The following is a 23,776-nucleotide window of genomic DNA, read 5'->3' as shown; positions in this document are numbered from 1 at the left end:
ATGGCTCATCTCCATCCTCCAGCCACATCCATGCTCTATGCATCTTGCTTAGACAACTGCTTCCTAACAGGTCCCCAGACCAGACACACTCACATGCATATTATCTACTTCAAAAGTTGCCAGTGGCCTGAGCCCTCCTCTGAGGCTTGGTGCACATTGTTTGTGGGAATACAAGGAAGACATCCGCAGGCCTTGTCCATACCTGGGTCTCAGGGTCGTCAGAGCCCAGGCTGGCAGCCCCCAGCTTGACGACCTCAGCCAGCTGGGTGATGGTGGCTGCTGAGGACTGAGCTGCCTGGGCCAGCTTGTCTGGAGTGGACGCTGCCCCTGACACAAGCAGTTTTGTGTCTTCCACCAAGGCCTTGGCCGTCTTCAGAATGTTCTCCCTGAGAAACCAGGCAGGACCAAGGAGGGAGGGAGAAACAAAGGGAAAAACTTGCTTTTTTTGTGGTTGGGAGGGGAAATCCTTCACAGGGGGCTTTGGTGAAAGGGCTCTGGGAAAGAGTCACATGTCCCCCCACCCTTATCAAGGGGTACACAGCTTCCACGTAAGCAAAGTTGGGGAGATGAGAGGAAAGCCAACCCTCGTGCACAAGGTGGAGGGTAGTAATGGTCCAGGGAAAGACTCAGGCCCACAGGCCTGTGGTTAAGTGAACATCCCACATTTTTTGTGACTCTCAAGATCCCTTAAGACACCCACAGTGAGCTGTGAGGAAGCATGGGTGGTGGCATCTTGTCTGGGAATCAGAGCCTGAGGGGCTAGGCTCAGGGAAGGACAGAGTACAGGGAATCTGTTCTGCCCACCCCCAGCCCAGACCTTGGATTAGAGAGAGACAAGGAATAGATGACGAGGATTTGGGGCTCTCCAGCTGTAAACACAGAGCCCTCAGCAACGGCCATCTCAGCAGTGTTCTTAAACTCCCCAAGGCACAGCTCCTACTAAACGTGCCTGCCCCTGCCAATCCTGCCAGGTCAGTGGACGGTCACAGGAGCAGTTCTCTCTAGCCAGCAAAGTGAAAGATCAAAAAAATGTTCTCTGCTGGATCAGGCTGGATCTAGGACTGTTGGCCAAGCTCAAACATCACTCTGTGTTTACAGTTGGCAAAAGGAGCTTTTTTTGATTTCATGATTCATTTAACCCATTGAGGACCTTGTTGAACTCAGAAGAGATATACAGATTTCTGGCTCCCAGGTAGTGTGGCAAAAGTTGATGAGTTTTGGGGCATGTACCTGTGGTCTGCAAAGGTCTCACTATTCTCTGCGTTCAGCGTCCCTGCTGTTGCAAACATGATAGTGGTGTCCAGGTCAGCGATGATCCCAGACACAGCAGTGGCAGCTGTGATGCATGCTTGTGTCCCCTTGTTCCCAGCCTGGAGAGCTGAGAGCACCAAGGACACCTGTAGGTAAACAGGAATGTGAAAATGGAGAAAATGTGACCCCAAAGTGTGCCGAACCTGAAAACGCTGAATTTTTTGTCCTGGAAGTTGATGTAGCTTAGGGGTCAGTGGCACAGGTTTGACATCAACAGCCTGGGTCTGAATACCAACTTTTCTATTTATAGGCTACATGGCCTTGGCCAAGCTGTTTCATCTTTTTGGGCCTTAGTTTCCTCATCTGTAGAATGGGTCCATTACTTTTTATCTACCAAAGAAAGGTATTGGAAGAATAGAGGAAAACTGATGTATGTAAAGTACCTAGCAAGGCATTTGCATATCCTAAATGCTCAGTCTAGGGCAGATGCTAGTATGCATTTAGTTCTCATTATGATTCTGAAACCACAGTGAAGGGGCAAAGATTAGGTGCCTCTGAACTGTGTCACTTCCATCTCTTTTAGTTAGGTGTTTGGAGCAGCCACTGCTAATATTCATCACTCCTTAACTTGGCTGCCTTATGATGGGAAATTCTCCAGAGCAGACCTCACTCCAGATGGGATCTCATCCAGAACCTCTCCACCCCTAACACTCCTGCACATCATTAACCACCATCAAACAGTACACAGTGACCTCAGGGTCCAGCAAGTCAGGTAAGGGCTTCACCCCAGCATGTTCCATGTCAGAAATCCTGACTTCCAGCTCCTACCACTCAGCCCCTAGAGTAAACCCTCCCTATTTCAGAGATACTTTCTACCCAAACCTGACCATCCCTCATCCCTGCTTACAATTCCACCACATGTCAACTTCACTTTCTTCCCCTGACATCTTCCAGCCTCTTACTTCCCCAGAAACACCCACCTTTTCTCTCCAGATCTACACTCTGCCTACAAGGCTCCATTTTCTCCTCTCCAGTCACTGACCAACTCACCCAGCAAGATACAGCTCAAAGTCCCCTCTGAGATGCCTCCACCTATTCTCTTTTCTAGAGAGACAGCTCCGTCTCCTGGGATTCCACAGTGCACTGCTCTTGCCCTCAGGATAGCACCTCGGGTTAGCAGCTGGAAGCTCTCAGAGGCCAGGAGCCCTGTGTTAATTTCAGTGCACTTACAACCACCATCCCGTTCTATGGCTGGCCCCCAAAAGGATGAAATGCTTTGCAAATGTATTTCTTGAAACGTGCTGAGCAGGGCAGGGGAATGTCAGTGTGGTAAGAGGCACTGAGTTTGGGACAGTCTTTTCCCTGTGCTGCTCAGATCTTGGCAGAGGTTGTGGACTCAGCCCAGCAGGAGGGGCAGGGGGACCATTTCCTGAGTGCCCACCATGTCCCAGGACCAGTTCACAGGGTACTATTTCCCTGCTCCATTTGCCTGATTCTCCTTTAAATGCCTGTAGGTCCTACCAGGAAAAGAAGTCAGACTGGCACAGACCTGATATGGGAATGAGATAAATAGCTTCTGGAAAGAACTCTCAGAGAATGGGGGACAAAGGCCAAGACAAGTGATTGGCTGTTTTGGGTGTGTGAGAGAGACTTTCTCAGCCAGGGTGAAAAAAGAAAGTCCAGAAACAGTGCCTTACCCACTGCAAAGGGTGCACAAGTTGGCAGGTGTTTACTGGCCCTCTCCTGGTCCCTAGGGAGGTCATGGAGGAAGACCAATCAAGGGGCTCATGGTTGGGGGCTCATTATATACAACACTGAGACATGTAAGACTGACACAAGAAACACCAGGCAGATTAGAAGGGCAGGGACATGTAGCACAAAACAGCAATAAGCCTGGTTGCTAAAAACTGGCCGCCTCCCTACCTTTGTCCTTCCCCAGGTGTCCTGAATCAGGGGCATCTGCTGTGAGGAGCAGCAAGGCCAAGGCCAACTTGGGAAGACTGTGTTGCCTGGCCATGACAGGCATCTTGGTATCCTGCCCCTGGCCCTGCTGCTTCCCCTGCAAGCCCTTCTGGGGGAACTTGGCAAGCATGACCTCCACAACAGGGAAGGGCTTTGAAGGGAGAGCAAATAACTTCCCTGAGCTGAGAGATTTATTTCCTCATCCTGTGGAGCCCAGAGAGCCTGGACAGTCCTGCGGGCTTCAGGAGACAGCCAGACTGAGGCTCCGTCTCGGCCAAGGGCCACGGACAGAGCAGTGTCTGTGATCGACTTCCCCATGAGGGTTCCCAGCCAGCCCTGAAGTCTTGTTGCCAAGTTTCTCAACAGTACAGAGCTCTATGTACTTCAAACCGAAGTGCACGGAGAGGAAAATGCCACTGAAGCACAGATGCTTTGCTCTGTGCTTCACACAACCTGCTGAAGAGCTGTTCTGAGTGAGAACTGGCTGGGCTGTAAGCAAAGCGAAAGGTTCCCCTCCAGGAGGAGAATAAAGAGCCTGGATACGGAGGGACTGTTACAGTGGGGCCTTGTGAACTGGGGATAGCATCCTCGGAGAAGAGTTCTGGAGGAAAGTTCCCAGAGAACCGCAGTGAGCACTGACTAGATGTTTATGTCTGGCACAGTGCCAGGTGCTTTTACACACATCACTATGCTTAATCTTTAAAATTCTGAGTCAGGTATTGCAAATTTGTATCCTCACTTTATAGATGAGCAAATCAAGGCTTGGAGAGGTGAAGTAATTTAGCTAAGATTTCACAGCCCTGCTCCCTACCCTAGAGATTCTCTCTACAAATAGCTGCCATTAGAGTCTGAAGACCCCAGGGGAAGTTCCTTAATGCTCCTCCCCAAAGGCGCTATACAACTGCCTCAAATCACTCAGCCTCCCTGGCTTCACTGGCCCTAAATCAAGAGGTTGCCCAGGAAGGGAAATTTCAGTCTTTTTGACTCAGCCCTTAGCACCTGGGAGCCTCCTTAAGAAGGAAGGCCAGGGGTTACAGGGTGGGGCTCCAGCACGGGCCTCCCCCTGGCTAGCTTTTGGCTCTGATATTACTGATACGGTCTGTCTGCAGGAGAGCCCTTAGAGAAGATTGAGCACCGGGGCCTGATCCTCATGGGATAGCCCCTGTAGCACTCTTCATTTCTCAGGTCCTGTGGATCACCCTCTGGTGCAGCCTTCCCCGTGGAGGACCCGGGTGAGAAGAGAAGACAGCTGTGAAGGCTGGATTAACTTTAGCTCGGTTTCTTGCTTTTGTCCCCCATTACAGTGGGTCACTGAGAGCCAGTGGCAACTACGGTGGCTATATCTGACCCGGAGGGCTGCTCCTTACCTTCTCTGTGACAGCACGGGCACACTCGATCAGTTCCCTTTTGGTGTAGCTATCTGTGGGGCACACCTGGAGGGCCCCTGCCTTCTGCACCAGGAAGATACAGCCGTGGCCCAGGTCTTGTACACGCGTGCGAATCTGGAATCCGATCTGCAGAGGCAAGCCCGGGATAGGGAAGGAGTGTGATGGGACCCTGCCATTAAGGCCTTCCCTACGTGGAAAATTTCTCCTGCGTCCTATGGGAAACTGGCTAGGAAAATTCCACTCCTATTAGGAGTCTGTGTCTGGTGAAGTATGGAATTTGGTTGATCTAGCTTCCCTTTTTAGAGACTGTAAAATGCCCACAGTCTCCATCAAACAAGCATGTGGCTCATTGTGCTAGCATAATGCCCCTTGAAGTTTGCTACCTTTTCTGGTGTGCAGCTCATTTGGGACTCAGGCCACCCAATAAGAATGTTAATTAGATGAACTCTGTGGCACAATTGTTATTCATTCAACAAGCATTTATTGAGCCCCTGCTGTGTGTCAAGGCCTCTTCCAAGCAGGTGATGCCTTTTCATTTCATTTATACTTCCCAACAGCCCTAGAGGGTAATTAGAAGTTCAAAATATAGCTTTAGTATTAAGCATATTTTAAAGTGTTCAGATTCTTACAAAATTGTATGTTTACCAACCAGAACACCCCCTTCCTCAGCTGTACCACATGGTGAGAGGGACCCTACAGAGCCAAGGCTTCCTGGCCATCAGACCAGGTTTGAGGTTTCCTTGAACAAGGCACACTCATAGAGCTAAAGGCTCAGCAGGCACGCATTCATTTAAGACTCTGAGTTGTGTGATTATTAAAGGCAATTTGCCTGGGAGAAGAGAAAGGAGTGTCACTATGGTTAAGCTGCCAGCTGTTTCCTTTAAGGTATAATAAACTTCACTTCCCCAAAGTACACATTCCTTGGATTCTTTTTCATGTCAGTTTTCATTTGGTCTGATCAACACAGCTGCCATGAATAACCTGCCTTCCAGTGCAGGTAAGAAACTAAAAGAAAGTTTAAGTGTGAATCAGTGTTATTTTTAAAAATGTACAGTAGCTAGAGGTTATAGCTTATTCTTGTATCAACTATTTAGAACAGTTACCAAAATATTTCAGATTTGGTGAATGCTGCCTGGAAGACTTTGGCTATCTGGATGCCGTCTCCTGCTATCATCTCTTATCATCTCTTTAGAGTTTATGGAAGAGTAACTTTGGAGAGTAGGGATACTACAGATGTTCTCTTACATTACAAAAATACAGCTTTTAGAAAAACATATTCTGCCCCTAACTCCTTAATGCCCAAAGGGCTTTCAAGTCTCCTTAACAGAAAATTCTTTCAATTAAAAAAGGTGAGTTTCTGCTCTTTGGGTATCTTGTGAATATTATGCTGGGTGCTGCAGAAGCTTCACCATTAGGCAGGTCTGTCCTGCTGACCATTTCTGTGTAATATACAACATGAGCAGCATTCCTAGATTCTAAAAAAAATGGCAGTTCTGAAAATAGGTCTGGACTGGTGCAGTAATAAGGCTGTCACCAAGGAGGGACAATTCCGCCCACAAGGCAGTAAGTGATGCCATTCAAACTTATGTGTTTACTAGACACATTCCTGGCTTTAAAAACAAGTTCAAGGTGAAGCCAGGTGATGCCCCATTAACGTTACAAACTCAGTCTAGCTTTTGAAGCCTTCCAGATCCATAGTTTAACACCAAGTATTCAAGAATCAGAGCTAATCTAAAAGCAAGAGCTCTTAAATTAAGGATGACCATAGATCTCTAAATGATAAAGGGCAGCTGATAAAGTCAGGTGAAGAGGAAGTGGTAGAAGAAATACTGACAGAACTTCAAAACAAAAAGAGACCTTATCAGTTTCAGTTATTTAAAGTGGCTCCGATTGAAATGTGGTTTTGTTGTCTTGAGCTAAAAATTTTACTAAGCTCTCTGGATCTCAGTTTGCTTACCCGTAAAAGGGGAGAACAAATGATTCTTGTTTCACATACTGTGATTAGAAGAGTAAATGGGACAGCACCCATCACAATGCCTACCATGTGGTCAGACTTATTATTTTTTTCAGGGGTGTGACAGCAGGGCACTCAAATGAAAGAAGAAAACAGAATCAATAGTCCACTGGCAATTTTTTTTTTTTTTTGTACTGAGGATTGAATGCAGGGCCACACCCCCAACCCTATTTTGTATTTTATTTAGAGATGGGGTCTGAGGTGCTTAGTGCCTCACTTTTGCTGAGGCTGGCTTTGAACTTGCTATTCTCCTGCCTCAGCCTCCAGAGCCACTGGGATTATAGGCATTTGCCACTGTGCCCAGCTTTATTGGCAATTTCTCTGTGAACATTTTGTACCACCAGAGGAACATTCTAGAAAGGATGAGTTTTTGAGACTGTATTCAAGCAGATAAGGGATTTAAAAATGGTCAGCTTCTCAAAACAATGCTGAACTTCTTGCAAATACAACCCAATGTTTTAAGAACCACAGGGTGATTCCACACACCACTAGTGTTTATTATAAAGGAATGTTGCTCAAAGACATTCAACTTGGGGTTTTAAATTGGCAACTTTAGTAAACCATTACTTGAGCCTCATGAAAAAAACCTCAATTCCCTTCTTGCCCAAATAAAAGTTCAATGGAGGAAAAACCATCTCCCTGTTTTGTGCCTGGAGGGAAATTAAAAGCCTGGCCTTTATGAAGTTTTGGATCCAATTACACTGTGGGGGGTGATCTAGGAGAACTGATCATCTTTCCTTACTGCCTAAAACCAAACAAAATGTTGGGCTTGTCACAGACCTTAAAAGCAATTGCATCCGAAACCAGGTCCACTATCTTGCCTGGGAGAGCTTGTGGATGTTGGTAAGTTCTGATTCTTCAGAACTTATATGACAAACTGAGATAGAAAAATATGGAAGGAAAAAAATAGAAAGTTCACAACAGACTTAGGAATCACTATCCAACCTCTAAAAAGCATGTCTGGAGTGGAAAGTTTTAGAGAATTCTAGAGAGGACACCATCTCACCGAGGGGAGAGGGCTGTGGTTCTTGTAGGCAAATGCTCCTGCTAGCTTTGAAGACATCCAGTATTACAAGGGGTTACAGTGGATTTTCCTTAGAGACAAAGCTTTAGTCACTAAATCTTTCCCCCAGGATTTACACTTAGGAGTCGTGGCTCATAGAATTTCAATACTTTCTTTTTTTCTTTTCATTTTTTTTTTTAGAAAAATAATAATAACCCAAAATTGCAAAGCTGCCAGAGGATTTTTAGCTTTTCTGAAGAAGTTTTTACAGTGAAGTTAACAAAGGTTTGAATTTTCCATGGAAAAATAAGCAGATAAAGATCCTGCTTGATGTTTCAGGGCACAGCTCTGATTTTTCCTGTAATTGTCCCATCCTGGAAAAGACCAAAACGCTGACTTGGCACAGCCGCTACAGGCTGCCGTGAAGGGGGCCGTTTTTGACTTGCTGGGGATATAAATATTTTCACATGCTGTGATGTGGGGTCCTCTTGGGTATACAAATAATTCTACGATCTTGGAATAAAAAAATACATTGCTTCAGGGATCTCCTAACCTTCTTGGTTTTCTCCCCACATATCTGTCTGGCAAATGCAAACAAAGAATTTTCCTTTGCAAGCCACGGGTAATTTTATATTTTCCCTGTCTCTTCTCACTCCAGGTCACATTGTTTTTGTGTCTGGACTGTAAAATATAACTTGAGATGTAAGAGTGAAATGGGAAAAGCTTAATGAAAATGTTGCTACAGCCCACGGCCAATAACCAAAGAAACCTGTTGTGCTTTCTGCAATCCATTTTCTTTCCTGGCTGCTTTGACTTTATTTTATAGTTTGCTTCAGTGGTTTGCCTTGCAATAAGAAAATTCTGCTTGTTTCACACATGAGGTGGGCAGCTCATAAGAACTCCGATGGGGGAAGGGCCCTGCAGATAACCCAGGCAGGACAGCATTTCAACCATCCAAGGCAGATGGAGGTGGATTCCACTCATAAAGGTTTCTGTAGATAGGGATCCAGACCTCCCTTACAATTACAGTCTGTTTTTAATTCCTCCCTCAAAGCCATTTACTTCTTCCCTTTGTTCAACCAAAGTCTTCTTTACTCTAACGTAAGTTCCCTTATAGTTGTTTATGAAATTCAAAATTACACATTAATCAAGTGAAATTATATGTCTAGATAAATTACAGACTGGAATTATAGTCTAGTCTTACTAAAGCAGGGAGTCTATTTTAAAGAAAGAAAGATGGGCCTGTGTAAAAGAATCAAGAGAGTCCTGGAGTCTCTGATAGTGTTCCTTTCTTGATTGAACTTAACACACTCATCACAAACAATTATTCATGCTGCAACCTAAATAATCATTTTGAAATCAGAAAACACAGGCACTGTTAAAACTTAAGAAATCCCATGCTAGATATATATGTATGCAAGTACATATATGTGATGCTTCTGTTCACATGCATGGTTATGCCACTTGTTAGAAAGCAATGTGTTCTGGGTCTTTGCTTCTGTAGAACCTCTGGGAATCTTTGTTAGAACATGCTCGGATCTGACTCCCAGAAGAAAAAGCAGCACTGAGGAACTTTGGGACAGTGACTATTACTGCAAGGAGAGAAAAAAACCAGCTACAACCTTCTGCTTTGACATCCTGCTAATTCACAATAGGAGTTGAGCTCAATAAACAGCTTGCTGAATTTCATGGAACAGTTACCTTTATCTCTCCAGTGTTACTGCAACTCATCCCATCATTCTGTATTCCAGATTGAGCTTTCTTTCTCTAAAGAGCCACAGAGTTCCCTGGGCCCTTCTGGGTATTCACACTGACACCCCCTGGAGCCCCAGTCAGGACCTCTGGAGACCACCCAAGGAGTGGTCTTCCCAGTAGACCCCTTCGTTTCTTAGAACTACCAGAGATTGCAACTCTTAGAAAGTGGCTTTAGGGGCCTAATGTTGTCATTTGAAGGCCTTTCTGGGTGCAGCTTGCTGAAGTCAAGTCTATGCTGGCCTCCACAGAAAGCTAGTTAAGGGAGGCATGTGGGTACTAAAGAGGCCACCGGAGGTATGATGGCAGGATCTGGGCCAATTCTTAGACACTAAGGACACTAAGATTATTAAGGTAAGGCTTGTGACACAAAAGCAGGCATTTCTCAATTGAGGGGCAGCAAAATCCCATGCTTCTAACACTTCTGGGAGCCTTTGTAAAATACAAACTTGACTTGGGGGGATGCATAGAATGGGAACAGGAAATGATAAGATGGCACCCCCAGGCTCAAGCATGGTAAGATGATGGGCTGATGGGGAAGAGGCCTGGTAGAACATTGTAGGCAGAGTTATATTTTTCCTGAAAGCCTACTCCCCAAATGGTCCCAGCTCTTGGCCAGTCAGGCTCTGAAAGAGCATGAGCCTGGAACACAACCTTGGGCTTCCAGGTATGAATGAGTGTGTGTGGTGGGGAGAAGTTGGCTGCACATAGCGGAAACAGAATCTGGTTCTGGCTACTGGGCTCAGGTCTTTTGGAGTGGAGCCAGGCTATAGAGAATCCCTTAGGGGTGGGCACCACTGTGTTTGCTTCTTAAAATAGGGGCCTTAAGGTGGCAGACCTCCTCTGGTTCGGCCGTGGCTGCTGCCATCTGGCCCTGGAGAGCCAGGTGCCCATAGTCACTGGTCATTTGTGAAGCCAATCCTCCCAACTCCTCCGGGTTAGTAACCGACTTAGTCATCTGGAAAAAGAAAACAAGCAAGACACAAATACACACAGAGAAAAGCATGAAAACCACGTGTTAATACCATTGGAAGCCAAAGGATTTCATTCACTTTTAAGCTCCCGATGGGGTGAAGGCTAGTACTGGCATTCAGGGCTGAATGCTGGAAAGGGCAGCTCAAGCACAGCCCATGCCACATTGCACACAAAAGGCCAGAACCCATGCAGACCCTGCAGGGCCCCTCTTAGGCCAGCAGATTCTGGTTGGGCCAGATGGGCACATGCTTAGTGTGGAGGCCGTGCATCGTGGAGCTGGGCCCTGAGGGACCACTCTCTGGGAGGTGCCCTGTGAGGCCAAAGAGGAATTCCCTCACAAAACCACCAGGAGGCACAACCCATGTGCACTGCACACTCCTGGCCTGGGTGTCTACGGACAGCTGGTTTGGACTCTGGGTCTTAGAAGCAGGATCCACCCAGGTAAGAAAGGGCATGGGGCATGAGGACAGGGCTGTTAAAGTTGTGAATGAGAAGTGGTAGAGAAGCCAATGTTTTGGAGGAAGAAACTCAGAGAATAGCTTTGAAATAAATTTGTGCCAAAGCATGACAAGGGTTCAGCCACAATGTTCTTATTGGCAAGACATATTTTTCTGCTTCATAGAACAGTGTGTCTTAGCTAAGCTCACCTAACACGCTAGTTTCTAGCTTTCCTTCTTCCTCTGGACAAAAATGCCAATTCTCACAAGAATAGCTTTAATGTATTACTCAGACGTGTCCTTGTCCCTCTTAAGGGGCTTCCTTCCTGCCTCATCCCCTTCCTTGCTCTGGATAACTCTCTCTTTATAACTTTTGAAGGCCTTAATGTGAAAGGGTTTTTAAAGTCTTTTTGAACAACTTCATATCCATTGAGGTGGGATAGGAATGTCTGTCTCTTCTAAGGTTTTTTTTATAAGGAAATGTAACAAGCTTCAGGCCCAAGTATGGGTTCCAAGGAGCACATGTTGAACCTCAAGAGGGTGAGATGGCACCACGAACTGCTCCATCTGTGCCCAGCCACACAGAGATTCTGAGGGTGAGTCCTCAAGGTGAACTGGGCCTCTCCAATCAAGGCACAGGCCAGCTGTCTCAGGAGTGGCCATGCAGCTGGAAGCTGGGCTCCTTAGGGTCAAGGACAACAAGGTCAACACAGGTTAGCGCAGAGCCTGGCCCAGGAGACATTCCAGAAATGCTAAAGGGCCACTCAAAAATATCTTCTCCTGCCACTGCACTGCATGGCAAAGCTGCAGGGCGGGACTTTTGTCCTCTGTGCTCCCTTTAGAGGACGGGTTTGCGTTCAGCTCCAGCTGGTCAGACACACGGAGATGAGTGTTATGTCTCCCTCCTGCCCCAGCCCCAATTCTTTTCAATAACAGTAGACCTGGCACAGTCAGTTTCCATTGGAATGAGCGGAGCAGCCAGAGAAGGCTTCGTGGTCCAAGCTCAACCTCTAGTGGACACACGATTACATGACAGAACCAGAGAAGCGCGTGGGCCACTGTGATGGGACAGTAACCACGTGGTGGATCATTCTGGTCCCTCTATCAAGGAAGGCCCCTGGATTTCTCAATTCAGGCTTTTGTGGCAAAAGCTGAGGCATCTCCGAAGAGTCTACCCTATAGCCTCTGAGTCTTTTAAAGTGAAGAGGCACTTTCCCCACATGCTCCTATTCATTCTCTAAAGACCCCATTTGTCATTTTTTTATGTAACTTATTAACGTGTCAAGATAGCATTCACTGTTTCTTGAATGGCATTTATATCTACGGATCCACTAATAGAGTTCTTGTGTTGCATTTTAGCAAAAAACAACAAAAAATTATCTCCAAAAGTTACTTGCCTTCTGTTGTCAGGATTTTTTTTTTTTTTTAATAATAACCACACTGTTCCATCCTGCCTAAAAAGATAGGCAATACTATATTGTCTAAGTGTTAAAATTTGACTCTGTAAGACAGTCTCATCTCTGTTCTATTTTATCCAAAAATATCTTTTCTCATACTGTGATTTAAATATATCAAAATATCTCAAGGCCTTTCAGAGGTGAATAGGACTTTTTTTCTTCTTGACTCCAATTTCCTTCTCATTTCCTTTATTCTCTCATATTTTCTCCTTCCTTTGTTCCCTGTCCTCATGCCCAAATCTCAGTCATCTTAATTCCTTCTTGTGGCTTTTTCATGAGGTGGGCTTCTCAGCAGGTTGGGTTTCTAGACCACAAGTGACCAGAGAGACTACAAAGAAAGGGTGGGTGCTAGAACCCAGGAGGAACTAGGAGCATGTCTCTCTCCCACACAGATCCTGAGTTTAAAGACTCAGAGGTGGTGGCAGACAGGGGCAACCAGCAGTGGGAAGGGCTCTTACCATTTCCTGAGCTGTCACAGCAATGGCTTTGGAGTATTTAACCACAGTTGTCTGGTAGTCGACGAATGTTCCCTTTGGTTCTGGAGGGGTGCCTTCATCCAGCTATAGAGAAGAGGAAAAGAATGCAGAAGTCATAAGAAACCCACTGAAGCATGGATTGCATTTATTAGAATTAGAAACTTAGAGAAGTGGAGAGGCCCTTAGATTCTTTGGCCCTGTTGGAGATGAATTCCCCAACTTGTGCAGTAAGGACTGCAGTAGGGCTGCACATAAGGCATTCAGGGGACACAGGTAAGAGTCCCCCAGATGAGTCTCAGAATGGGATACATTATGGAGAAGTGATGTTTCAGCTAAAGTCTAATCAGGTAAGGAGCGTCCACGAATGTAAAAGGTAGGGAAGGTAATCCAAGAAATGGGATAGCACTGCAGCATATAGAGGCGTGGTAGAACTGATGTTCAGGGAAGTGCAAAGAGGAGAAAGATGAGGTGGGAGAGGAGGCAGAAGATAGATCACTAAGGGCTTCCCTAGGATGCCGGAGTCTACATACACTGATGCCCTGGAGTTATTTATGATCTAAGTTGGAAATAGAAGGAACTGGAAGTTCTAGGAATAATCTGCTATTCATCTGACTCTAAGTGTGATACAAATTGAGAGAAGGGCAAGATCACTGTGTGGTGAAGAGTGGGAGCAGGTAGGACTGTGGCTGTGTCCCTCAAAGGGCTGAGGACTTATTGCTCAGAAACTTGTATCTGAGACCTGATTCAAGAGCTTATAAATGGTCCTCAAGCTGGTTAAGATCTCCAGGTCTCAGATGACCTTCGTTGGTAACTTCCAAGCAGGGCACAGTTGTAGAATCCATTGAAACTATATGTGGATAGTAGAGGGAACTGGGACCAAACACAGAGCAGGCCCAACGGCCTGCTGAGGGGCAGAGCCGCCCCCCACCCCCCTCGCCTGCCAGGTAGGGGAAGGGTGACCACCGACAGAAAAGGCCCAGTGGCCCAGGGCGGGACAGAGCTTCCAATCACTCCTGCAAGGTAGGCGGGCCTGCGACCCACCGGCAGAAGAGGAGCAGCCGCCTGCTGAGAGGCTGAGCCGCCCCCTCCCCCTGCGCCGGCATAGTAGAGGGAACTGGGACCAATCACAGAGCAGGCCCAGCGGCCTGCTGAGGGGCAGAGCCGCCCCCCACCCCCCTCGCCTGCCAGGTAGGGGAAGGGTGACCACCGACAGAAAAGGCCCAGTGGCCCGCGGCAGGACAGAGCTTCCAATCACTCCTGCAAGGTAGGCGGGCCTGCGACCCACCGGCAGAAGAGGAGCAGCCGCCTGCTGAGAGGCTGAGCCGCCCCCTCCCCCTGCGCCGGCATAGTAGAGGGAACTGGGACCAAACACAGAGCAGGCCCAGCGGCCTGCTGAGGGGCAGAGCCGCCCCCCACCCCCCTCGCCTGCCAGGTAGGGGAAGGGTGACCACCGACAGAAAAGGCCCAGTGGCCCGCGGCGGGACAGAGCTTCCAATCACTCCTGCAAGGTAGGCGGGCCTGCGACCCACCGGCAGAAGAGGAGCAGCCGCCTGCTGAGAGGCTGAGCCGCCCCCTCCCCCTGCGCCGGCATAGTAGAGGGAACTGGGACCAAACACAGAGCAGACCCAGCGGCCTGCTGAGGGGCAGAGCCGCCCCCCACCCCCCTCGCCTGCCAGGTAGGGGAAGGGTGACCACCGACAGAAAAGGCCCAGTGGCTCAGGGCGGTACAGAGCTTCCAATCACTCCTGCAAGGTAGGCGGGCCTGTGACCCACCGGCAGAAGAGGAGCAGTCGCCTGCTGAGAGGCTGAGCCGCCCCCTCCCCCTGCGCCGGCATAGTAGAGGGAACTGGGACCAAACACAGAGCAGGCCCAGCGGCCTGCTGAGGGGCAGAGCCGCCCCCCACCCCCCTCGCCTGCCAGGTAGGGGAAGGGTGACCACCGACAGAAAAGGCCCAGTGGCCCAGGGCGGGACAGAGCTTCCAATCACTCCTGCAAGGTAGGCGGGCCTGCGACCCACCGGCAGAAGAGGAGCAGCGGCCTGCTGAGAGGCAGAGCCGCCCCCTCCCCCCCGCGCCTGCAAGGTAGTCGGAACTGAGACCACCATCAGAACAGGTCAGACCTGCAACCGAGAGACAGAACAGGCCCAGTGGCCTGAGGAAGGGTAGAGCCGCCCCCCCCCCCCCACGCCTGCAAAGTAGGCGGACCTGCGACCCACTGGCAGTACAGCCCCAGAGGCCTGCAGAGGGGCAGTGCCGCTGCCTGCGCCTGCAAAGTAGGCAGAACTGCGACCACCGACAGAACAAGCCTAGCGGCCCGCAGAGGGACAGAGCCGCCGCCCGCGCCTGCAAGGACGGCGGACCTGCTACCGACTGGCAGAGCAGGCCCAGTGGCCTGCCGGCGTGGTAGGCACATTGCCCCAATTGGCGGAGGGGCAGAGCCGCCGCCCGCGCCTGCGAGGGAGACTTTGCAACTATACAAGACCAATATAAATATATAGGGGGAAAATTCAATAGCACAACAGTTTCACCAAGAAGAAAGGAACGCGAACAGTATGAAGAGACAAGGAAAGAAAGGACCACAAGCATTGCAGGTCAACTCAACTTTAGAAGAGGTAATAGCTGCAGCTGATGGAATGTCAGATAAAGAATTCAGGATATACATGCTTCAGATGATCTGGAGTCTCAAGGAAGACATCAGACAGCAAAATCAGACAATGAAAGATCACTTCAACAATGAATTACATAAACAAATCCAAGAAGCAAAAGATCAACTATACAGGGAAATAGAGGTTATAAAAAACAAACAAACAGAAATCCTAGAAATGCAGGAAGCAATAAGCCAACTTAAAAACTCAATTGAGAATACTACCAGCAGAGTAGAACACTTAGAAGACAGAACATCAGACAATGAAGATAAAGTATTTCAACTTGAAAAGAACATAGACAGCTCAGCAAGACTGTTAAGAAACCATGAGCAGAACATCCAAGAAATATGGGATAACATCAAGAGACCAAATTTAAGAGTCATTGGGATACAGGAAGGAACAGAGTTTCAAACCAAAGGAATGAGCAATCTATTCAATGAAATAATTCGAGAAAACTTCCCAGACTTGAAGAATGAGACAGAACCCCAAATCCTAGAAGCCTACAGGACGCCGAATGTGCAAAATCATAAGAGACCCACACCTAGACACATTATAATGAAGATGCCCAACATACAGAATAAGGAGAGAATTTTAAAAGCTACAAGAGAAAGGAAGCAGATCACATTTAGGGGTAAGCCAATCAGGATAACAGCTGATCTTTCAACACAGACTCTGAAAGCTAGAAGATCCTGGAATAACATATTTCAAACACTGAAAGAAAATGGGTTCCAACCAAGAATTGTGTTTCCAGCGAAATTAAGCTTCAGGATGGAAGATGAAATTAAAACCTTCCACGATAAACAAAAGTTAAAAGAATTTGCAGCTAGAAAACCATCTCTTCAAAACATCCTTGGCAAAACATTACAGGAAGAGGAAATGGAAAATAACAATGAAAACCAACAGTGGGAGGTAGGACACTAAAGGGGGGAAAATAATCAAAGTGGAAAACAAACCATGTTTAGTAACATAAATAAACAAATATGGCTGGAAGAACAACCCATATGTCAATAATAACCCTAAATGTTAATGGCTTAAACTCACCAATCAAGAGACACAGGCTAGTAGAATGGATCACAAAACAAGACCCAACAATATGCTGCCTACAGGAGACGCATTTGATAGGAAAAGACATACATAGGCTGAAGGTGAAAGGTTGGGAAAAATCATATCACTCATATGGACTTCGGAAACAAGCAGGATTATCCATACTCATATCAAATAAAATAGATTTTAAGCCAAAGTTAATCAAAAGGGATAAAGAGGGACACTATATACTGCTCAAGGGAACCATACACCAACAAGACATAACAATCATAAATATATATGCCCCAAACAATGGTGCAGCTATGTTCATCAAACAAACTCTTCTCAAGTTCAAGAGTCTAATAGACCACCATACAATAATCATGGGAGACTTCAACACACCTCTCTCACCACTGGACAGATCTTCCAAACAAAAGTTGAATAAGGAAACTATAGAACTCAATAACACAATTAATAACCTAGACTTAATTGACATATATAGAATATACCACCCAACATCAAACAGTTACACTTTTTTCTCAGCAGCACATGGATCCTTCTCAAAAATAGATCATATATTATGTCACAGGGAAACTCTTAGACAATACAAAGGAGTAGAGATAATACCATGCATCCTATCTGATCATAATGGAATGGAACTGAAAATCAACGATAAAAGAAGGAAGGAAAAAGAATATATCACTTGGAGAATGAACAATAGGTTACTGAATGATCAATGGGTTATAGAAGACATCAAGGAGGAAATTAAAAAATTCTTAGAGATTAATGAAAACACAGACACAACATATCGGAATCTATGGGACACATTGAAAGCAGTTCTAAGAGGAAAATTCATTGCTTGGAGTTCATTCCTTAAAAAAAGAAAAAACCAACAAATAAATGATCTCATACTTCATCTCAAAATCCTAGAAAAAGAAGAGCAAAACAACAGCAAAAGAAGTAGAAGGCAAGAAATAATTAAAATCAGAGCTGAAATCAATGAAATCGAAACAAAAGAAACAATTGAAAAAATTGACAAAACTAAAAGTTGGTTCTTTGAAAAAATAAACAAAATCGACAGACCCTTAGCCATGCTAGCGAAGAGAAGAAGAGAGAGAACTCAAATCACTAACATACGGGATGAAAGAGGCAATATCACAACAGACACTTCAGAAATACAGAAGATAATCAAAAATTATTTTGAATCCTTATACTCCAATAAATTAGAAGATAGTGAAGGCATAGATAAATTTCTTAAGTCATATGATCTGCCCAGATTGAGTCAGGAGGATATAGACAACCTAAACAGACCAATATCAATTGAGGAAATAGAAGAAACCATCAAAAGACTACCAACTAAGAAAAGCCCAGGACCGGATGGGTATACAGCAGAGTTTTACAAAACCTTTAAAGAGGAACTAATACCAATACTTTTCAAGCTACTTCGGGAAATAGAAAAAGAGGGAGAACTTCCAAATTCATTCTACGAGGCCAACATCACCCTGATACCTAAACCAGACAAAGACACTTCAAAGAAAGAAAACTACAGACCAATATCTCTAATGAACCTAGATGCAAAAATCCTCAATAAAATTCTGGCCACTCGGATACAAAGGAACATCAAAAAAATTGTGCACCATGATCAAGTAGGATTCATCCCTGGGATGCAAGGCTGGTTCAATATACGGAAATCAATAAATGTTATTCACCACATCAATAGACTTAAAAATAAGAACCATATGATCATCTCGATAGATGCGGAAAAAGCATTCGACAAAGTACAGCATCCCTTTATGTTCAAAACTCTAGAAAAACTAGGGATAACAGGAACATACCTCAATATTGTAAAAGCAATCTATGCTAAGCCTCAGGCTAGCATCATTCTGAATGGAGAAAAATTGAAGGCATTCCCTCTAAAATCTGGAACAAGACAGGGATGCCCTCTCTCACCACTTCTTTTCAACATAGTTCTCGAAACACTGGCCAGAGCAATTAGACAGACGAAAGAAATTAAAGGCATCAAAATAGGAAAAGAAGAACTTAAATTATCACTATTTGCAGATGACATGATTCTATACCTAGCAGACCCAAAAGGGTCTACAAAGAAACTATTAGAGCTAATAAATGAATTCAGCAAAGTGGCAGGATATAAAATCAACACGCATAAATCAAAGGCATTCCTGTATATCAGCGACAAATCCTCTGAAATGGAAATGAGGACAACCACTCCATTCACAATATCTTCAAAAAAAATAAAATACTTGGGAATCAACCTAACAAAAGAGGTGAAAGACTTATACAATGAAAACTACAGAACCCTAAAGAGAGAAATAGAAGAAGATCTTAGAAGATGGAAAAATATACCCTGTTCATGGATAGGCAGAACTAACATCATCAAAATGGCGATATTACCAAAAGTTCTCTATAGGTTTAATGCAATGCCAATCAAAATCCCAACGGCATTTCTTGTAGAAATAGAGAAAGCAATCATGAAATTCATATGGAAAAATAAAAGACCCAGAATAGCAAAAACAATGCTAAGCAGGAAGTGTGAATCAGGCGGTATAGCGATACCAGACTTCAAACTATATTACAGAGCAATAGTAACAAAAACAGCATGGTACTGGTACCAAAACAGGCGGGTGGACCAATGGTACAGAATAGAGGACACAGAAACCAATCCACAAAACTACAACTATCTTATATTTGATAAAGGGTCTAAAAGCATGCAATGGAGGAAGGATAGCATCTTCAACAAATGGTGCTGGGAAAACTGGAAATTCATATGCAACAAAATGAAACTGAATCCCTTTCTCTCGCCATGCACAAAAGTTAATTCAAAATGGATCAAGGAGCTTGATATCAAATCAGAGACGCGCCGTCTGATAGAAGAAAAAGTTGGCTACGATCTACAGTCGGTGGGGTCGGGCTCCAAATTCCTCAATAGGACACCCATAGCACAAAAGTTAATAACTAGAATCAACAAATGGGACTTACTCAAACTAAAAAGTTTTTTCTCAGCAAAAGATATAATAAGAGAGGTAAATAGAGAGCCTACATCCTGGGAACAAATCTTTACTCCTCACACTTCAGATAGAGCCCTAATATCCAGAGTATACAAAGAGCTCAAAAAATTAGACAATAAGAGAACAAACAACCCAATCAACAAATGGGCCAAGGACCTGAACAGACACTTCTCAGAGGAGGACATACAGTCAATCAACAAGTACATGAAAAAATGCTCACCATCTCTAGCAGTCAGAGAAATGCAAATCAAAACCACCCTAAGATACCATCTCACTCCAGTTAGATTGGCAGCCATTATGAAGTCAAACAACAACAAGTGCTGGCGAGGATGTGGGGAAAAGGGTACACTTGTACATTGCTGGTGGGACTGCAAATTGGTGCAGCCAATTTGGAAAGCAGTATGGAGATTTCTTGGAAAGCTGGGAATGGAGCCACCATTTGACCCAGCTATTCCCCTTCTCGGTCTATTCCCTAAAGACCTAAAAAGAGCATGCTACAGGGACACTGCTACATCGATGTTCATAGCAGCACAATTCACAATAGCTAGACTGTGGAACCAACCTAGATGCCCTTCAATGGATGAATGGATAAAAAAAATGTGGCATTTATACACAATGGAGTATTACTCTGCATTAAAAAATGACAAAATCATAGAATTTACAGGGAAATGGATGGCATTAGAGCAGATTATGCTAAGTGAAGCTAGCCAATCCCTAAAAAACAAATGTCAAATGTCTTCTTTGATATAAGGAGAGTAACTAAGAACAGAGTAGGGTCGAAGAGCATGAGAAGAAGATTAACATTAAACAGGGATGAGAGGTGGGAGGGAAAGGGAGAGAGAAGGGAAAATGCATGGAAATGGAAGGAGACCCTCAGAGTTATACAAAAGTACATACAAGAGGAAGGGAGGTGAAGGGGAAAAATAATACAAGGGGGACAAACGAATGTCAGTAAAGGGGGCAGAGAGAGAAGAGGGGAGGGGAGGGGAGGGGAGGGGAGGGGAGGGGGGATAGTAAAGACAGCAGAATACAACAGACACTAGTATGGCAATATGTAAATCAATGGATGTGTAACTGATGTGATTCTGCAATCTGTATATGGGATAAAAATGGGAGCTCATAACCCACTTGAATCAAATTGTGAAATATGATATATCAAGAACTATGTAATGTTTTGAACAGCCAACAATAAAAATTAAAAAAAAAAAAAAAAAAAAAGAAACTATATGTGGCCAAGAGCTGCATAAAAGAGGAGATGATGACCACGAGAATTAAGATGATAATGTTGATAATGTCAGTGAGACTATAATGAAGAAAAAGGCAACCCATCTTCACCACCGTCATCAGCGTTACTGTCACCATTGGTTGCTGAATGATATTCCAGATGAAAAGACAAGGCAAAAGATGCCAATATAGGATGTGTGAGCATAGCGGGCTTGGCATCACCTGTACAGAAGCAGGTTTTGAGAGTGTTGGGAATGAGGCTGTTGTCTGGAGAAACTTGAAATCAAGAGGAAGATGGTGGGAACTGGGCAGGCGATGACATACTTGAGAAGATCTCCCTGGCACCTCTTTGCCAGATAGTTTGGACTCAGGGAAGAGATTGGGAGCCAAGAGGTCAATTAGGAGAATGTTAGATGGTATCCTCAATAAGAGCCACATGTCAAACAGTCACAAACTACATCGTGAGTGAAAGGAATATGTCCCTGGAGCCTGTGTGTGATGCGGCTGCACAGCCTGGGCGTCATTTTCACCAAACAACACAACATAAACTCTAGATTATTATTTTTAAGGGATACCAGGTATTGAACCCAGGTGTGATAATCCACTGAGTAACTTGCCTAGCCCTTTTAATTTTTTTTTAAATTCAACAATTTTATGTAATTTTGTATTCTATAATTTTAGAACAGCATTTTTTAAATTATTAGTTGTTCAACACATTACAAAGCTCTTGACATATCATATTTCATACATTTGATTCAAGTGGGTTATGAACTCCCATTTTTACCCCATATATATATTGCAGAATCACATCGGTTACACATCCACGTTTTTACATACTTCCATACTAGTATCTGTTGTATTCTGCTGCCTTTCCTATCCTCTACTACTCCCCTTCCCTTTTAAATATTTTATTTAGAGACAGGGTCTCACTGAGTTGCTGAGGCTGGCAATCCTCCTGCCTCAGCCTCCTGAGCTACTGAGATTACAGGTGTGCACCACCATAAACAGCTAGGGAAAAAAAAATTTAAGGTATCTTTATTAGGCAGAGAGATGATTCTAAGTGTCTTATCACAGCATGGGGACCCTGCTAGTCAAATGAGGATTGAGTTGACTCATCTGTTAAGTGTTAACCCACTGAGCATCTTTTAAGTGTCAGCAGGTGTTAGGATCCTTCATTTGAGATGTGGCCCAACTATAGCAAGCCAGGAACCTGTAGCCAGTGACTGCTGGCTACTGCGATGAACCTTTACCCAATCTGAAGGTAATGAGAAAGGTAAGAACAAAGTAGTGCTTCAGGATTTCTAATTTATTTAGTTGAAGACCTCCCCTTTATTCTGGGATTACAGACTTCACATTGCTTTTTTTTTTTCTTTTCTGGTATTAATATGACCTTTCTTTTATGAAATAGTAGTGATGCTAGTAGCAAAATTTTTGTTTTGCTTCTGCAACTTTCTTAGCACCAAAGCTGTAAGGAAAACAAAGAAAAGGTACTGTATTGTGAAATTCCACAGAATCCTACAAACCTCACTGAATGAAGAAATCAAGGTTCAGAGGGCTGGAGTGATTTGTCCCAAGTCACAGAGAAAGCTTATTACTTCATGTTCACCTATCAGTTCCAGACTCTCTAGTGCTTAGACACATGGACAGGAAATCTCCAGAACTACTGTAGTGGAAGCTCTGAAGAATTGCAAGAATTGCATCCAAGTTCAAATAAACTTTGGGTACACTCATATTTTATTGCCTGTTACTGCCCTTGATAATTTAAGCAATGATTCAAAGAGCATATCACTGTTTTCACCAAATTAATGCACCTGGACACAAACACCAGCTTTCTAATATCCTGCTGCTTAGGGCCCAAGGGACTGAAACATCCCTTAAAGCTCTAGCAAAAGGCTGAGTAAAGGCAGGATGGGGAAGAGGTCTTGTGTGGTCTCTTGGATGTCAGGACAGATCAGGTAAGAGTTTAGGGGCAGTCCGGAAACCCCAGTGGCATATTGTTTAATTTTTAGGTACCAGGGATTGAACCCAGGGGTGCTTAAGCACTGAGCCACATCCCCAGTCTTTTTTTATTTTGAGACAGGGTCTTGCTAAATTACTGAGGCTGGTTTTGAACCTGTGATCCTCCTGTCTCAGCCTCCCAAACCACTGGGATTACAGGCCTGTGCCACTACACCCAGCCCCAGTGATTTGTTTTCAAGAACTGAGGGGGGAAAACCCTTCGCTCGTGGCCTCTGTGGTCTGTGTTGTCAGCAGTTTCCAGCTTTTCCAGCACAGTCACGTGTGCGCTGGGCTGAGGGAGCAGCTGTCACACCACTGACATCAGGTGTGCAAGAGCTGCTTTCCGTCTGCAGCCTGGGGCAGCACGTAAGGCTCACAGCTGCCTCAGGAAGACTTCAGATCTGACTCTCACGTTCCAGGGATTGCTAGGACATTTCCCTGTCATTGCACTGATTCTGAAAATTCCCTTTTCTCAAGAAGAAAAAGATTATCATTTGATTTTCTAATTTGTACCAAGAAACCTTGGACTTAGACACATTATTTTATATTCTTGGTATACACATAGCTTATTTTCAAAGCTCTAGTGTTCTGATGTCCTAAAAACCAAACACACACACTGAGACTTATCCAAAGGAGTTGAGAATTTTGCCATTTACTTGTTTGTGCCAAACTGTCCTTATTTGAAGCATGAGAAGCTCACAGATAAAAAATTAACCCATTAGGTCCCAAGTTTTCAATTCTGTGACTATTTCAATGAAATGGACCCAGGTGCAACAGAATAGGTTGAAAATCACATTCTAGAGTTTATTATGCAATTTGTTATCATGAATACCATTAGTCATACAATTTATAGTATTAATGAATATTATCTCTAATCATTCACCTATTACTTTTCTCAAAAGGACAGGATTCTAAAAACAAATGTTCATTTTGAAGTTACCATAAGTGGTATATTTGTTGCTCAATTTAAGATTTTAGGTTTCATAAATGGGTCGATGGGACAAAATGGGTTAACAGATACTTTAACAAAGTGGAGCCCCAGGTCTCTAAAGGAAGACTTGGCTGTCCAGCCCAGACTTGTTACTCCAGCAGTGTGACAATGACTATATAATGTTTAGGGATAATTACTCTAATTACAGTTTGAGG

The 23,776-nt window shown here is 44.7% G+C and overlaps 1 protein-coding gene across 4 annotated transcripts in view; it reads right to left on the bottom strand.

Annotated features, from left to right (window-relative positions):
* Tln2 (talin 2) overlaps positions 1-23,776 on the bottom strand; it is a 405,661-nt gene that overhangs the window by 39,543 nt on the left and 342,342 nt on the right. For all 4 annotated transcript variants that reach the window (XM_071608339.1, XM_071608342.1, XM_071608340.1 and 1 more), the window contains 5 exons: positions 12,698-12,799; positions 10,209-10,328; positions 4,581-4,727; positions 1,231-1,397; positions 203-386 (listed from right to left, as the gene is read on the bottom strand). In XM_071608339.1, coding sequence (XP_071464440.1) covers positions 203-386; positions 1,231-1,397; positions 4,581-4,727; positions 10,209-10,328; positions 12,698-12,799 — 720 coding nt within the window. The remainder of the gene's footprint in view (positions 1-202; positions 387-1,230; positions 1,398-4,580; positions 4,728-10,208; positions 10,329-12,697; positions 12,800-23,776) is intronic.

This window comes from Marmota flaviventris, chromosome 2, assembly GCF_047511675.1.
Source record: "Marmota flaviventris isolate mMarFla1 chromosome 2, mMarFla1.hap1, whole genome shotgun sequence".
Taxonomy (NCBI): domain Eukaryota; kingdom Metazoa; phylum Chordata; class Mammalia; order Rodentia; family Sciuridae; genus Marmota; species Marmota flaviventris.
The sequence above is the reverse complement of the archived record's forward strand: the minus strand, read 5'-3'. Positions and strand labels throughout refer to the sequence as shown.